An 18,717-nucleotide genomic window follows, 5' to 3' on the forward strand; every position below is an offset into this window, starting at 1 on the left:
TACATATGTTAATCTAACTGGCCTGTAGTTACTGGGCTCTTCGCTACTACCCTTCTTGTATTTGAGTATAACATTGGCTTTTCTGCAATCATCAGGATCATCTCCTGTCAGGAGGGATTGGTTACACAAATCTGTCAAGGAGGCAGCAATCACAGATCTGAGTTCTTTAAGTACCCTGGGGTGGACATCATCTGGACCAATTGCCTTATTCAACGTTAAACAGGCAAGTTCCTCTGCAACTTCAGCCTGTGAAAATACTGGGGCTGAACCCATACAACTTGAGCCAATACTGTGACCAACCATCCTGTGAATTTAAAGGTCTCCTTTTAAAAACACTGAGTAGAAGTAGCTATTTAAATAGTTAGCGACCGCCTTATCTCCGTCAATAAACATATTCTCCCCATTACTTATTTTAATATTGCTGCCGTTATTCTTCTTCTTCTACTTTTAAATCTTATTCCCCTTTTTAACAGATTTTTCCATTTCTTCCTCTTTCCAGGCTTTAGCAGCATTTGTAATCTGCTTTGCCTCCTGTATAATTTTATATATCTGTCAACTACATTTACAGTCTCTTTAACCTATTATAGGATGACTTTTTTTTCCCTTTACAACAGCCTTATCTGCTAATTTCTCGTACATGTAGTCTAGTTGCCTTTAATATGGCATTTTTTTAGTACTTCCCACTGAATGCTTGCTCCCAATGTTTTAACCCCCCTCCCCATTAATTCTTTATCTAAATACACCCCTATTTTCTTGAAATCTGTCTTCCTAAAATCCAATACTCTTGTTGTAGTATGGGATTGCACATCAGTTTGTATGTCAAAGCATAAACACTGGTAGTCACTGAAACCTAAATTTTCTTGCACTGTAACTTCAGACACCCGATCCCCATTAGTAAATACTAAATCTAGAATGTTCTCTCCTCTGGTTGGTGACCTCAAAAGCTTTTTTAGAGATGCCCCTGTAAGGGCCTTTATTACATTCTTTCTTTTACATGTAAGTACACAAGGGATATTCCAATCCACATCTGGCATGTTGAAGTCACCCACAACTACAATGTCCCTGTCCTACTTTAAAGACATTTTAGTAATATTATCCATCAACATGTTATCATTGTCCTTAGTTTGCCCTGGAGGTACAAAATAGTAAAAAAATTTTGCTAGTGAAAAGCATTTGCAAGACTGCGGATCTGCGGAGGACAGATGTCAACAAAACCTACACCAGCTCTGAGCTGGCATAGGTTTCACTTTATTCACACAGAGGGGCATCGGTAAGCACAGGATTTATGTAGAGGCAGTGCGCCTTTACATAAATCCTTAAAGCTCCAGCGCTGTGGGGACATTGTTTAGCCCAGTGCAAAAAAACGACGGACTACATAAATGTCCCCATAGTGCAGCCATTGTATGAATAACATGGAACACTATGCCTAGCACTGAGGGTCTGTTATAAGTGCACTAACAAGGATGTGAGCTTGGTAGTTTTCAGTGGGAAATGCTCCTTGATCCCACAATATGTCACTACTGTTGCTTTTACCAAGGAAGCATACCATAGACACACTATATTAGCTAGACACTGCCAAATTCATTCTATGAGGCATTCAAGTGGTGTAAAGATGTATGTGTAATATGTGTAACCACTATTGTTGTATGACCTTTTCTGTTTTTGTGATAAATTAAAACGATTGGAAAATAAAAAAAATGGTGAAAAATTAAAGGCCTGAAACTGGAATAACATACCGGAAATCTAGATGCAGGCAAGATACATATTTTTTTCTTTTTAATTTCTACTACAGAATCCTTATAGAACCCAAACAAGATTTGCTAGATCCCGAGTTCATTTCTACATTACTTTTAGTGGCTAGTGTTTTGGGTATCTAAGTTGTTTGTCCAAATTAATAGCACGTGAAGTACAAATAAGTAGTGATCATTTCCGAAGCTACGGCCAGCAAAAGCCTTAGTCATTTTGTATCGATTTTCAGGTATTTTCCACAGATTAAAGCAAATTCTCTGGACGATTTCCAGTTTGCTCTCCAGCTTCAATTGTATAATTAAATCAAAAATCAAATTGTGACCAGGGAAATCATTTCATTCCTTGTGTTAAGTCTGTAAACACAAACTCGCAGCAAGACACACATGGCATGGAATTCCCCCAGCATTTCACTAGTTTTTGCAAATCCTAATTGTGTTTTTTTTAATTAATACATATCCTGGTAAGCATAATAATGAGCAGAACACATCAAAGCAGCTTACAGCTGTAATATATGGTTGCGGTGGGAAGATAACATTTGGCCTTGATGGACAAATTGAAAACAACAGAAGTTGTATGTTGTGTCATGTGTGTATGTCTACCCTTAGCTTTAAGCTCCGACTAGGCCATTTTAGGCGATATGTTGTTTTCTGTCTGTTGTGTGATATTGTGAAACAGTATTGAGCATCTCTTGGTCATCCTCGCCAAAAAGGTGTAGCAGAAGGCTGTAAAGGGATTGTGAGAAATGTATTTCACAAACCATATGAAAATCCTTATCCCAAAAGCAAAACATATCACATATCCAAAGGTTAGGCGATAAGTATGTGGTCAGTGAAGACATCATCAAGTGAACGGAGTAGGGGTTAAGCATGCCTGACATGCCTAACCACTTTTGACATGTCTGATGACATTTAACCCCTTTGAGACCAGGCTAATTTTTGTTTTTGCGTTTTCGTTTTTTCCTCCTTGTGCTTAAAAGGCCATAGCACTTGCATTTTTCCACCTACAGACCCACATGAGCCCTTATTTTTTGCGTCACTAATTGTACTTTGCAATGACAGGCTGAATTTTTGCATAAAGTACACAGCGAAACCAGAAAAAAATTCAAAGTGTGGTGAAATTGAAAAAAAAATGCATTTCTTTTTTTTGGGGGGAATGTGTTTTTATGCCATTTGCCCTGGGGTAAAACTGACTTGTCATGCATGTTCCTCAAGTCGTTACGATTAAAACAATATATAACATGTATAACTTATATTGTATCTGATGGCCTGTAAAAAATTCAAAACATTGTTAACAAATATACGTTCATTAAAACAGCTCCATTCCCAGGCTTATAGTGCTTTTATCCTTTGGTCTATGGGGCTGTATGAGGTGTCATTTTTTGCGCCATGATGTTTACTTTCTACTGATACCTTGATTGCGCATATACGACTTTTTGATCGCTTTTTATTACATTTTTTCTGGATTTGATGCGACCAAAAATGCGCAATTTTGCACTTTGGGATTTTTTGGTGCTAACGCCGTTTACCGTGCGAGATCAGGAATGTGATTAATAGTTCGGGCGATTACGCACGCGGTGATAGCAAACATGTTTATTTATTTATTTGTTTACTTTTATTTATAACCTGGGAAAAGGGGGGTGATTCAGACTTTTATTAGGGGAGGGGGATTTTTACTTATAACAATACTTTTTTTTTTTTTTCTAGTATTTACATTTTGATCTCTCATTGAGATCTTTGCTGTATAGATATACAGCAAAGATCAATGAGATCGGCACTCGTTTGCTTTCGGCTGCTGCCGGGAGCCGGGAACGGCGCCATCTTGGACGAGTCCCCGGCCGGCTTCAGACAGGGAGATCGCTCCTCCGGGACAACGTCCCGGAGGAACGATCTCCGCCACTAGACACCAGGGACAAGCTGCGTCCGGTAATCGGATGCAGCTGTCATGTTTGACAGCTGCATCTGATTACTGTATTAGCAGGCACGGCGATCGGACCATGCCCACTAATACCGGCGGTCCAGGGCTACAAGCAGCACCCGGGACCGCCGCGGTTCAGAGTGGGGTCGCCGCGCGGCCCCGCTCTGAACGCCGGCACCCGCGCAAGGACGTACAGTTATGTCCTCGTGTGGGAAAGGGTTAAAGCGACTCCGTATCCACAATCTAACCCCCCCATCGGCAGGGGATGCAGTTATTGTCATAAAAACAACTTTTAATCTGGCAGCTCTGTGTCTAACGGCCGGGGCTTACATTTGTATATGCATTAGGCTGGCACACCCTCTCTGTCCTTCCTCCCCATCCTCCTCATTATTAGGAATGATCCAGGAACATTTACTGCTGTTTGAGCTTTGCACAGGTGTATTAACGATCCAGCCCATGTGCCGGGCTGCCACAGGTGGGAAATAGGAAGCAATCTGCCTGGAGTATTCCTAATGATGAGGAGGGTGGGGAGGAAGGACAGAGAGGTTGTGCCAGCCTAATGCATATACAAATGTAAGCCCCGGCCGTTAGACACAGCGCTGCTGGATTAAAAGTTGTTTTTATGACAATAACTGTATCCCCTGCCGAACGGACCCCAGGACAGATCTTGGATTAAAAGCAGCTATCTGAAGGTACAAGTGGTTTGAAGGGGTCAGATTGTGGGTACGGAGTCGCTTTAACTGGAAAAGAGAGCGAGTCCAACAGCACCAATAGATTTCTTTGTAGGTAGAGTTCTGAATGCATGCTGGAAGACCCACAATCCCAAAGAGTGGGTATCAGAACTGGATTATCAAGAGAATAACAGCATCCAAACTAAATAATCTTGAAGCCTTTGTTGTGCAGTCAAGCATAAGTAAATATGCCATGCCATTGCCATGAGTAAAGTACTTTGACAGATACTAAGTACCAAGTTAGTACTTGTCAAGTACTAACATCTGTTTTCTACCCTCCTAAAACAAAACAAAAAATATATAGACTTGCCCTTAAACTCCTGTTCAAGAAGCTAAGGCATAGTACATCACTGAAGCCTTAAGCCCTTACCACATGGGGCGATCAGCAGGAATAGGGCCTCTAATGTCCCTGCTAATATATTCTTTAATTCAAAGCATAACTTAGTTTTTTTATAGGCTTCATTACCTTGGTAGTGGTTCAACCATGCTTTCACGTAGCTTTTTTTTTTTTTACCTTCTTCCACTGCTCTCCACTTTGCATTTCTCTCCATAGCACAGGGCATGTACCGTAGCTGCTAGTCTGCCTATACTAACAGTACAGTAAATAGACCAATAGGCTGCCAGCTATGATCTGAATGCTTTGTGTGTACAAGTGTACTAGGACAACAGAGAATACAGGCATTCACCAGACTTGCAGGTCACACTGCAGTGGTGATTAAAAATTGATTTGAGATGACAAGCCATTAAAATATTTACTTTAACCCAGTATCCTTCTCCTATAAGTTCTAACTAAATTCTTTGGATGTGTTTGCATTTTGGAGCCATGTGTGTCTTAGAGATGTCACAGTCCATCCAAGTTGCCTGTTACTAGAGATGGGCTAAGCCTAAAAACAATAGATTCAGTGGAAGGGAGACCCATAGGAAAAAAAAAAAGTTTTTTAGTGGAAAAACAGCTAACTAAAAAAAGCAAGTTTTACTCTTGATACTGCTCACATACACAGTTGAATTTGCTGAAAGTAGTTGTCCAGGATAAAATGATATTTAACTATGCTGCCAGGGCCTAGAGGATGTGTCAGTGATACATACTTACCTGTCCTGCTCCGACACTACGTCCCCATCAACCCGATCAAAACATTCAGGAATGTGTTGTTCCCTCCGAAATGCGAGCTGGCCGTTTTGAAATCGCAGAGAGCGGTCGACGGTCTGGGAACGGGCAGCGATGGCGAAGCAGGACAGATAAGTGTATAACATTGAAATGTCCCCTGCAGCCCTGAAAGCATTTGTTCAATATCCCAGAAAAATCCTTTAACTTTAGGGAAAGTTATTGATCACTTAACATACATAGGGAAAAAAGGACTGTCCATCATGTGAGCAGCTGCATATGGCTGGGACTGTGTTGTGTAGTAGTGCCACAGTCCTGTGTTGTGTAATCACTGCATATTGCACACAGCTCAAGGAAAAATATAGGCTTCTGTAAAAATTTGTGGGTTCCAAAGCCCTCCTAGGGCAACTAATCCAAGTAATCACAAGAGAGGAGTATAACATAATATTACAGAGGGATTTGGAGAAGCTGGAGGCTTGGGCAGATACATAGCAAATGAAGCTTAATGTGGACAAAAGTAAGGTTATGCGCTTGGGCCATAAAAATAATAAGTACAATTATGTGCTAACTAATAAAACACTGGGTAACACTGCTTCTGAAAAGGACCTGGGGGTATTGGTGGGCAGTAAACTCAACTTTAGTGATCACTGCCAGGGAGTGGCTTTCAAGGCTAATAAAATCATGGGATGCATCAAAAGAGACAGAGATGCTAAAGATGAGAACACAGTTTTGCCTCTTTAGAAATCAATGGTCAGACCACATATGGAACACTGTGTACGGTTTTGGGAAACTGAGGAAGAGGTGATATAAAACACCTTGAGGGTAGCTTCACACGTACCGTATCGCAGTGGATTTTCTGCTGTGGATTCACAGCACATTTGACTAAATTAATGAACACAGCATCAGATCCGCACTGTAAAATCTGCTGCGGATCCACAGCAGAAAATCCACTGCGATACGGTACGTGTGAAGCTACCCTGAAACTAGTTATTTTGAAGGACCAATAAATCTAATCACGCCGACAGCTTGCACAGAAGTATACTTTTTTCCATGCATATTCGGTGATTTGCCTGGAACCTGGTGTTGCAGTATTGGCCTCACTGCTGCGGCTCTTATTTGTGACTACACATGCATATTGGCAGTTGTGGCTTGGCACAACCCACTCAGGTGAGCAGAACCCATTAAGCCTTGAAGCTTTAATACTTTCTCTGGCCTACTACACAATGAGGCACTGTGCCATTTTTTTCTTCTCATCCTCTTCACTGTATATAAGAAGGACATGGCTGAACTGGAGCAGGTGCAGAGGAGGGTGACCAAGGTCATTAAGGGAATGGGCGGACTACAGTACCAAGACAGGTTATGAATCTTGGGGCTATTTAGTTTTTAAAAAATATGACTTTGGGGTGATCTGATCACAATAAACAAATATAAGAATGGACAGTACAGAAATATTTCTAGTGATCTTTGCACACCTATGTCTGTAACCATGACAAGCGGACATCCTTTACTTTTAGAGGAAAGAAGGTTTCACCACAATCGCTGATTTTTTACTGTAAGAGCAATGAGACTATGGAACTCTCTGCCACATGATGTTTTCATGGCTGATTCATTAAATAAGTTCAAGGGAGGCCTGGATGCTTTTCTTGAAATCTTGAAAAATATAATATTACAAAGTACGGGCACTAGAATTCTGGCGATATGTTGATCCCGGGATTATTCTGCCATTTTGGGTTCGGGAAGGAGTTTTTCTCCCTGTGATGGGGCAATTAGCATCTGCCTCATAAGGGTTTTTTGCCTACCTCTGGATCAACACAGTAGAGTTATCTATACTGGGAGGCGCGGACTGCACCACTCATGCAATCTCTGACACCTGGGTCCAAAGGGAAAACCAACGGGCTGTATAACCTGAGACCAAAGCAGTGGTGCACCGCTTGACAAGGAAACGTAATGTAAATGCAAAGAGAGAATAGAAGCAGGCACTCACCGACCAGTTGCGTCTTCAGATAAGTTTAATGGAGGTAACTTCACAGCATGCAGAGAGGGGGGTGTGGAGCAAACACGTCCTACAGGTGGTAGACAACAATTGTTTCTCGCGGTTACCCGCTTCTTCCGGTCTACGGACAACGTAATGCTCTGAAGGAGGTGCTTAAATACATAATGAGTGTATGTGATACAAAGCAGATAAAAACATAACAAAACATCAAATGAATGGTGCGAACTCGTTGCGCTCATTCATGCCTAGTGGACCGAGCACATTCAACTTAGATATCCACAAAGTCTCTTTGCGAAGAAAGGGTCTTGTGGAGGTCACCACCTCTCTCCATCTGGTTAACCCTTTCTAGTCCGCAATATCAGAGACAACCAGTGTCCCCCTGGTGGGCTTGTCGTACATGATCTATCAGTCTTGGTACGCCCTTCCCAGAGCGTACAGAGTAACAGTGCTCCTTGTACCAGACTGACAGGGCTCGCTTAGTCTTGCCCACGTAGAAGCAACCACAGTCACAGACCACAGCATAGATGACAAAAGTGGTTTTACACGTGATCAGACTCCTAATCCGACATTCAGTACCGTTCAGGCAAATAAATTGGACTGTCAACATTTGGGAGCAGTATAAGCAATTACCACACTTCCTATTGCCATTTGGTATTGCCGCGGACAACCAGGACTCATTCCTGACCTTAGTAGGAAAAGGGGCTATGGCGTCGGCTAGAGTCTTATTTTTGCGATAGGCTATGATGGGTTTTGACATGGCTACGCTGCTTAAATCGGTGTCCTGTTCAATAATTCTCCAATGTTTATAAATAATCTGACAAATACTGCTATTCATTGGGGAATTGCTAAAAACAAAGGAGAATCGCTCAGTTTTATTCCTGTGCCTTCAATAACTCTCGATTACGGGCTCTATCACGGGCTCTATCGATTAGGTCCTCCGGATAGGCTCTCTCCATGAGTCTGGACTTCAGTTCCTCTGCCTGTCTCTCAAACCCCGTAGGATCGCTATTTTCTTAACCCTTATCATTTGACTATAGGGTATCGCATTCCTGGTGTGTACAGGGTGGGAACTACGGTAGTGCAACAGTGAATTGCAAGAGTTCGGTTTCCTGAATATAGAGGTGGTAATGGTACAGTCATGCAACTTCACCAGTACATCCAGGAATTCCAAACGTGTGCCTCCGAACACGCTTGTGAAAGCCATATTCACATGTTTTTCAGTGTTCAAGAATTTGAAAAATTTGGAAAATTCAGTTTCCGATCCCTCCCAAAAGATAAAAATATCGTTGACGTACCTATAGTACGCTTTGATAAACTTAATGTAGGGGTTGGCCAAAGAGAACACTGTGTCGCTCTCAAAAAAGGAGTCTTTTCTTATCTATGCTGTGGTCTGTGACTGTGGTCGCTTCTACGTGGGCAAGACTAAGCGAGCCCTGTCAGTCCGGTACAAGGAGCACTGTTACTCTGTACGCTCTGGGAAGGGCGCACCAAGACTGATAGATCATGTACGACAAGCCCACCAGGGGGACACTGGTTGTCTCCGATATTGCGGACTAGAAAGGGTTAACCAGACGAAGAGAGGTGGTGACCGCCACAAGACCCTTCTTCGCAAAGAGACTTTGTGGATATCTAAGTTGAACGCGCTCGGCCCACTAGGCATGAATGAGCGCAACGAGTTCGCACAATTCATTTGATGTTTTGTTATGTTTTTATCTGCTTTGTATCACATACACTCATTATGTATTTAAGCACCTCCTTCAGAGCATTACGTTGTCCGTAGACCGGAAGAAGCGCGTAACCGCGAGAAACAATTGTTGTCTACCACCTGTAGGACGTGTTTGCTCCACACACCCCTCCCTGCATGCTGTGAAGTTACCTCCATTAAACTTATCTGAAGACGCAACTGGTCGGTGAGTGCCCGCTTCTATTCTCTCTTTGCATTTACAGTAGAGTTATACTGTAGGTTGAATTTATTGGACTCTTCTCTTTTTTCAACCTAATTAACTATGTTGCTATGTAGCTGCAGGAATGTGGTTTGCCTCTGGCTGCTAGTTTCACAAAGGATTTCCCTAAATAAAGAATTTTAGGGAATAAGGCACGTCTACATTAAAGTACTTGAGATCAGATAACAGTTAAATAAAGGCAGAACACAAATCAAAAAATGATATTAAAGAGTCACTGTCATTAAAAACAACACATGACATGTCATCAGGCATTTAAGCACAAAGAGAGCAAAGTCTAACAGCACCAATAGATCCAAGTGTGTAGATAGTGGTGGATGTGCCCTGGAGAGTCCACAATACCATACAATGGACTGACGATATGGAGCAGAAAGAATCCAACAGCATCCAGAGATAGAAATCTTAAAAACTTTAAGGAACCAAGCAACACAACGTTTTGACTCTCACAAGTCTTTATCAAGTATAATGAGATTCAAAATGACTTGTTGCTTGATTACTTAATAAAGTTTTGAAGATTACTATCGCTGGATGCTGTTAGATTTCTTTACTCCAGGTCATCAGGCATGACAATATTTATTAATTGCAGCAGGAATTAAGAGCATGGCTGGGGAGTGGATCACACAGCTGCTGTGTTCTCTTCCACACTATATTTCCAGATCACACTGGGTCTCGTCTTGGGGCAATAAATGCCTTTTGACATTTCTGATGACATGTCAAAAGTTGTTTTTAATGACATTGACTCTAATATTATTTAATGCAATATATTAAGGGTAATGAGAAAATAAACACTAAAATGTGTTCATACTTTAAAAATCATACAACTACACTGCAACATCAGGGTTAAAAAAAAAAAAGACCCTCTGAGTATTACAGACACATTTGGAACCATTGTATGTCTGCTATAAATGTACTACTGTTAGAACAATACATACCAATTCCATTGACTATAGATGAGTCACAGACTTCCAGGCCACTTGCTAAAACTTGTCTTCCTTTGTCATCCTCAAGATCATTTTTTTCTTGCTCAGTGCCATTCTCAAAATGCTCATCTTCTGTGTGATTAGTGGGGTCCCCATTTTCCAAAGATTTGTTCAGTGGCATAATCTGCAGCCCACTGGGAGTAGTTCTATATGTTAATGTCTTTGTAGATCTGTCCCCAGGGGAATATTTAGTAGAACAGACTTTCTTCTGTTTTTGTAATGAATGTATCCTCCTCCGTTTCTGTGATGCCCCCCTGGTTCTACCTGGATCAGGTGACCTGTGTGGCATTTTGTCTACAGCAGTTCCTCTTAATAGCTTTGATGCCACTGACTGTTTACCAGCTTTAGCTCGTCTGTCTCTGGTTAAGTGAAGTCCATTAAATTCATCAATAAACTCCTCACAATGCAGCAGGTGATGCTCAGGCTCCCAGGTATCTTCACTACTGCCATAGCCTTTCCATCGTATCAGGTATTCCCATTTCCCTTTCTTGTTCTTCCTTTTGTCCACAATCCTTTCAACCTGGTGAAAAATAAGACAATCAGTATGACTTTCACCAGAAAATAACATGTTTATAATAAAACCAGATTTTCATACTATATTAGCACAGGAATACTTTAGCCGCTTTTGTCACTTGATCCTGGAAGATGGGGCTTTATTTTAGCATTTGCTTAAAAAACTGTAAAAATCTGATATTTGGCTGGGAATGCATTAAAAAATAAAGTCATACTCAACTACTCTGATCAGTTCCAAGTTGTCACTGCTTCTTTGTGGTATCAGAAGGAACCGCCGCTCAGCCATTTGTTGGCAACAGTGGTGACCCACCTCAAGGGAATACGTAATACGCTCAATGTGATATATGGTTCCCAGGAAATTGTTAATATGTAAATGAGGCTAAAAAGCTTAGGGTTAGCTCCACTCTTGCCACCTTGGTGCTCGTTTGCACACACCTACCTTCACTTTGATTGAGAGGCAATAAATAATAGGAGATGCGCTCGCTAACCCTGGGCTCTTGCCATGCTGGAAAACGCACCATCTGGCAAGTGAACCTCAAGGCCCTACTACACGAAACGACTACGATAGCAACGATCTGCCGCCACCGCTCTGTGGAATGGGAGTGACAGCAGCAGACCGCTGTAATCTCCTATGGGCTGTCCAGATGACCTAGCGACCACCTGGGCAGCCCCCCCCCCCCCCGGGCTCTTACCCGCTGGCAGATGATGTGTGTAATAGCACCAGAAGAGATCGGGGAATGAGGAGCAAGCAAGCACTCCTCTCCATCATCCCGTGTAATAGGGGCTCTATTTAAAGCTTATCACAAAGGCTTATATCTTGTTGCTGAAAAGGACTGTGGAGATAAAAGGTATTCCCATAAATGTAGCTATGAGCTTATTTTTAACCATTTGGCTGTAGACAGGTCTGCTTCAAGTTATATAAAATTAAACTAAATTTATCATTTAAATTTTGTACAGAATGGAACTGGGAAAAACAACACATCAGTAGCTCTGGGGTCCCCTAACAGTCCTACTGAGACAATGTAATTGTTCAAGTGACATTGCAGCCAATTACTGACCTCAGCAGTTATATAACTTACATGCGGGAAGAGGCTGTTGAAGCCAAAGACCGTCTCTAGCTTTGTGTGTGCAATGCATGTGACATCATTGCAGGATAACACTGGATAGGTGATGGAACGGTGAAGAATTTAGCAGTGACTAAAAGTTTCTCTTTATCTTTAGATGAGTTAAAAGGCTGAAGTTTCACTGTCATTATAGAAAAAAAAACTTTTGACATGTCAGAAAGACCAGAAGGTCAGCACGGTGTCATGTGATCAGTTGGGCTCTGACTAATAGTCTATGTAATTCTATAAAGTCACACTGATTTCACTAACGCAGAGCAGGGAGGGATTCTCACGATCGGTACTGGTCTGAGAGATTACCAATTCTCAAGAGACGGGAACCTGGATGTTTTTGGGAACCTTTGGTCTCCAATGAAAATCAATTTATGGCTACTGACCTCACTGGGCACTGGTTAACAGGATTAGACATGTAGGTGCATTTGTGATGTACTTCAGGTTTCCTCTACTGGTAAATGTAATTCCCTTAACTCTAAGGAACGTTCATTTTTTTCCCAGTGATGCACTCTCTCTCTCTTTCAGGAAGTCTTATGTGTTGTGATTTTTAATTAACTGTCTCTATGGTTCTCCAATTCAAAGACTAAAAACATGAACAAATAAGCTGCTTTTTACAATAAGAAGATAGTCAATAGAAAATGAACTCTGACCATGAGAGAGTAAAGGCTATATTCATCTGCACCATAGTACCAGCATGTTAATAAACATAATAACATCTTCATTTACCTTGTCTTTATTCAGCACAGCAAGCTGAATTGGTAGCTCTTCCAAAACCATGCCAGTTATCAGAGCAGGAAACTTAAGATCTACAATGGCTCAAGATATGGCTTTGGTACACAGTTTTTATACAGTTTGAAAGATGAGAAATTTTCTCACCTCAAATGCATCTCCTGTAAGTGGATTTCTTTAAAGCATATCTGTACTTTTAAAACAATTTAAAAAGCATGCATTGTTTTATTACAGTAAACCTTCAAATGGGTGACAAGGCCATTTTACTGCTCCTACTGCTGTTATTGAGCGCCTGAGAGTCCCCTCCATGGTAAACTACTATCTTTCATTATCTCCATTTCAGTTGGCAGGTCTGGAGCTGGGTTGAGCCAGCAGTGCTCAAACCTGGACTTCTTTTCCTTTACTGATCTGGCTAATCACATCATTTACTTCCCTCTGCTGACATACGGACATAGCACTGGAAAATTTGCACTGGATCGAACAGAATGTACTGTGCTTGAGGATGATCTCACGCACAGTACACTGCTATAGTGGTAAGCTGAACGGATCAAAGCAAAGAAGGAGATACAAACTGCTCTCATAAAAGCAGTCCACTGCTAATAATGTTGGCTAAAGGAAGGAAAAGGGGGTTGGGGGGTTATACACTTAGGAGGCAGCACTGGGAACATAGTATTCACACAGGTATTTAAATAATGCGCAGCTGCCCAAAACTTTATCGGTTGTCAGAGGTAAGGAGAAACCTTTATTTTATCTCTAAGGCAGAATGTGAATCCTCTCTGGACATAGCACAGCTCGCATTTACAAATTCAAAAAGAAAGCAATACTCAATTGCTGGGTTTACACTACTGTAGAAATCCTTGTTTGTTTTTTACTTTGCACTCTGCCCTACTCACACTACTAGACATAATTCATCAAATAAAGGTTGCAGTTGCAGTTGATGAGGCAGAGAAATATGTAGTAAAAATTTCAAATCTAAATTAGCATTGGTCGCGGTGTATCCAGTGACAACGCTCAATTCTGAATAGCTTAAAGGAGAGTTCCAGGCTGGGGTGATTTCTGGCAGAGTGCTGGGCAGGATGAAAGTAACATACTCTCTCCTCCCTTGCTCCAGCGCTGGTATCCCACAGCTTTGGTTGCCTGGTCCTGGCTGCTTCAGGGTCTTAGTGGGACATGACTTGCCAGGTCAGCTCAATCAGTAGCCGTAGTGGGGTCCTGCCTAGGTCACTGACTGGCTGAGTGGGCCTAATACATCATGTGCTGGGTCTCCACCCAGAAATGTCTGGGAATTGGCAGCAGCATTGGAGCGAAGAAGGGAGAGCATGTTACTTCTTTCATCCTCCCCCTCCCCAGCACGCTGCCAAAAATCACCCCAGTCCAGAAAACTCTGGCTACAGTAAGAGCAGTAAAGTAAGCCCCAAGCACTAATATCGCTGTGGCATTGCATAAATTAAGCCTTACAGACAAAGATAATTTAACCCCTATGTGAATGTAGTGTTCATAGTGGCATGTTTGAGATTCATTGTAAGGGCATATTCACTTGGCTTTTAATTGTGTGGCCTCTAACATGAAATATTCTGCACCCACTGACTTCCACAGATCATTTTCCCACATGGTTATAAGAAGGTGTCAGATCCTTGGAACTCACCGGGGACGGAGATGAAGGACCAATATGGATGCTGAATGATACGGATCAGTAGTAACGATCTGTGCCGTTCATTGCCGACATTGGTCCTTCATCTCTGTCCCCGTAAGTTCCGAGGATCTGACACGATCATCATCTCTGCACGCCCATGATCCTGTGGCTTAGGATCTTGGATTGAAGTTTGGGACCGGATGCTGCGGCCACTATCTATCTCCACTGATAGCGCATACAGGTGTTGTGCTCGTTTTGCATGTATATTCTTTACATTATCACCCTATGGTGCCTCTCATTCTTTTAGCCTTCTTTACTTTCCAAGTGGTTTCACCCATTGAAGTCAATGGAAAGTTCAGGGGTGTCCTGGCACATTACACCCGTGTGCACATGGTCTAACAGTGGCAAAGAAATTTGGGGTTGGATTATCTGCCTTTAACAGAATGCATGTGGTACAGTGAAATCTCTACCTTCACACCGTCCATCCACAACTGGACCTTTACACATTCTACAGATTGATTATGTCCAATTACCAACGGTAGGAAAAGTATGATATGTTCTAGCATTAACTGATCAATTTGCAGAATTCGTGTCGACCCCGTCCGCCATCTTGGGACAATGATGTCATCTTTGGGAGGCCGGCCGAACCGCTCCAACCGTCCCTCGTGACGCCCCCCCCCCCTGCCGCGTCATCAGCTGCTCAGCCGCGATTGGCTGAGCATAACTGTGCTCAGCCAATCGTGGCTGAGCAGCTGATAACGCCGCAGAGGGGGGAGGGCGGCATGAGGGAGGGCTGGTTCGGTACGGCCAGCCTCCCGAAGATGACATCATTGTCCCAAGATGGCAGACGGGGGTCGACACGAATCAGGTGAGTACAGAGCACTACACTTCCGGGTCTAGCGTGTGTGTGTGTGGGGGGGAACACGGGGAAGGGGGCCATCCACTAACATAACATATATTACAAAGTTGTATAACTTTGTAATGTGTGTTATTTAGTGAATAATTGTTTATCACCGCACTACCCCTTTAATATAATCATCAGCACAATATTTGTTATAAAGTATATGGACCCTATTACACCAAAAGATGTCTGACAGATTATTTTACAGATTTTTTTTTAGTCAAAGCCAGGAATGGATTTGAAAAGAGGAGAAATCTCGGTCTTATCTTTACGACCTGCTCTCTGTTTATAGTCTGTTCCTGGCTTTGGCTAAAAAAAATCTGTCAGATAATCTGTCAGACATCTTTTGGTGTAATAGGGCCCTACAGTACAGTACATTGGACACTTTATCTGTTCTGCAATATGATGCAGCTGCCTGTTTCACAATTCACAACATTTCTCAGGACTGGACCATAGAATAACAGATTTAAAGGTTATGGTCCTCAAAGGTCACTTCCAGAGTGACAGAGAGAGGAAAGTGTGGGAATTCAAATTGATAAAAAACATTCCAGTCATTAACACATGGATTAAACCTGGCACCTGGATTTATGACCCACTACATGGACACACTCCACAGATAAGACTTAACTGACCAACAATCTTGGACTTCCAAATAAGCTTTAATTTACAACAAGTCCTTTTTATTGCCCTGGCTTATCTATGTGATGTATATACCCCCCATTCACAGATGTCTCTCCCTTCTTGCTTGTAACATCCCTAAAATGTTGTGCTGTTTCTGTAAGGCTACGTTCACATTAGCGTTTGACCATCCGGCACCATTCCGTCTACCTTTTCCGTTTTAGAGTAAGCAAAACAGAAACTGTCGGATCCGTTAAAAACCCCATAGACTCCCATGATATTTTAGTGTGCTCCTTTTGCCCTAATTGTGCTCCGTTTGCATGTAATCCGTTCAAGATCCGTTTTTTTGAACGGAAGAAAAAATAGTGTTTGCAGTATTTTTCTTTCCGCTTAAAAAAAAGGATCACGAACGGAAAGTGCACTTCCGTTTTTTTTTTACATTGTAGTCAATGAGGACGGATCTAAAACGGAAGGTATTTCCGTTCACATCCGTTTGTTTTCATCCGTTTATGCACTGAGCATCCGCAGAAGCAGCAAGAAACCAAAGAAGAAAAATAAACGGATAGAAAAACGGATGCTGACTGATGCAAACGGATGCAAACTGATGGACAAAAGTCAGTTTTTTTTAAGCAAAGATACAAACAAACCATTAAAAAAAGATGAACATTTTGCAATCAGTTTGCATCAGTCTGCTCATCAGTTTTATGCTCATCCGTTTAATTAATATAGACGGATCCGTTAGAAACAAAGAAAAACGCTAGTGTGGCCGAGCCCTAAGTTATTCATTTGTGAACTTGTCTGACAAAGGGATCTTGTGAATCCCGAAAGCTCACAGCTCTAAGTTTTTTGTTGGCCAATAAAGGTATCACTCCTAAAATACTTTGATTTCAAGTATTTACCACGAAATGGACAATTCACAAGCGAAATTATCCTTATAACTGTGTGAAGTATTCTATGGCTACAATTACTACTGCTAAGCTATAAACTTTGTGCAAACCATGTAATAACATAAAAGTTAGATGATGTAGAGAAACACATGTAGCAGACTGGAGTGAGCGGAAGTCAGAGGTTATGCTGAATAAATAAATATCCCGTCACAGGCCGAGCAATAATAAACTATTTCCCTCTAAGGGTAGCTTCACACGTACCGTATCGCTGCGTTTTTAACACTGCGTTTTCGGTGCGATTGTTACATGCGAGTTTTGATTTTCACATGAAAGTCAAAATGCGCATTTAAAAAAAGCAGCAAAAACGCAGCGATAAAAGCGCAGCGGAACGGTACGTGTGAAGGCACCCTTACTAAGGTAAACACTGCCACAGAGAGAGGTTAAAGAGGGGGGTGACAGGCTCCCGACCCCCCACTAGTGCACCTTATACGTACCTGATCGCGCCGGGTCCCGCTTCTTGAGACGGTCGGGTGACGGAGATTTTAGCCCCCAAAGCCCGACGCGCGCGCTCCTGAGAAGAGTCCAACTCTCATAGAGAATGACTGCTGAGTCCGACGTCATTCTCGATGGGCGTTGGACTCATCTCAGGAGTGCGCGCCGGGCTTCAGGCGCTGAAATCTCCGTCACCCGACCGTCTCAAGAAGCGGGACCCGGCGCGATCAGGTACGTATAAGGTGCTCTAGTGGGGGGGTGGGAGCCTGTCACCCCGCCACCGGGGGTGACAGGTTCCCTTTAAAGAGAGGGACTGCACCTAGGTGTTTGGTAGTGATGGTACTTATAGTTCCCCTGGGGCTTTTTTACTTCTGCTGTCTGAGGTGTTGGTGGAGAAGCCCTTGGTGGTGTTGAGGTGCGGAATAACTTAGACAACAGAGAGTGGAGGCTTTGAGGTGCACATAACTTTAACAGTTTCTTTGTGCTTAATATCTCTCAATATGGCCAGCTGACAGAGATGGGTCACTGATGTTAATCTAGAGGCGCCCCCTAGCTGTTGGTGAGGCCCAGCTGGGGAGCCAGTTTTCACAGAAGTAACTATGATCTGCACAATCATCCAAAATCTCCATTTTAGAAACATTAGTAATTAATTTTTTTTTTATCATTTATAATTTTATTGAGAATTTTTTATAAATTTTAACAGAAATTGGGACAACAACACGTTGTCCATTCAACTTACAAAACATATGAAGAGATCCAAAAAAAAACATGGAACGCTTCACGAATTTGCGAGTCATCCTTGCGCAGGGGCCATGCTAATCTTCTCTGTATCGTTCCTATTTTAGTATATGTACTGCCGAAGCGAGCACCATTATTAATTAATTTTGTACTTTATTAGTATATAGAGCTTGGGAGATGGGTGAAAGGTAGCCCTAGCATTATTTTCAGCTTTTAAATGGACTTTCACCACAGATGGTGAGGCCCAGGCACCCTCTTGGTCAGTCTGGTGAGGCCCAGGCATTGCCTTGGTCTGTGGGGTGAGGCTCTAGAAGAAATAGTTTGAGAAGCACTGCTCTAGAGGTATGGTCCTTTTAAGTTTATCTGGGTCGGGCCGCAAGCCACAATGTTTCAGATCCCAGAAATAACTAAGGGTATGTGGAGAAGTTGCCCCCCAGTGTGAATACCTTGATGACTAAGTAGATCAGGCTTGCTCTCTTGGTAAGTTCATCAATAAAATAAGCTCCTTGGCTCAATAACTCCCATATGTTGCACTCTCTCGGTTAGTTGTTGTGATGACTCTATTAACCTCTTAGGGACATATGCCGTACCCGTACGTCATATGTCCACAAGAGGTGTTCAGAGGGGGGCCGCACCGCGACCCCGCTCTGAACTGCCGCGA

General features: G+C 42.4%; 1 protein-coding gene and 1 non-coding gene across 4 annotated transcripts in view; both read right to left on the reverse strand.

The window, feature by feature from the left end:
- CDYL2 (chromodomain Y like 2) overlaps positions 1–18,717 on the reverse strand; it is a 112,052-nt gene that overhangs the window by 32,327 nt on the left and 61,008 nt on the right. For all 3 annotated transcript variants that reach the window (XR_011362569.1, XM_069966019.1, XM_069966017.1), the window contains exon 2: positions 10,383–10,950. Coding sequence is in view for 2 of the 3 variants with exons in the window: in XM_069966019.1 (XP_069822120.1) it covers positions 10,383–10,950 (568 nt within the window). In the remaining variant the exon portion in view is untranslated. The remainder of the gene's footprint in view (positions 1–10,382; positions 10,951–18,717) is intronic.
- Positions 18,081–18,187, reverse strand: LOC138790404 (U6 spliceosomal RNA). The gene has a single exon (XR_011363063.1). It is a non-coding gene; the product is annotated as a U6 spliceosomal RNA (small nuclear RNA).

The sequence above is a fragment of the Dendropsophus ebraccatus genome, chromosome 4 (genome assembly GCF_027789765.1).
Source record: "Dendropsophus ebraccatus isolate aDenEbr1 chromosome 4, aDenEbr1.pat, whole genome shotgun sequence".
NCBI classification, from domain to species: Eukaryota; Metazoa; Chordata; class Amphibia; order Anura; family Hylidae; genus Dendropsophus; species Dendropsophus ebraccatus.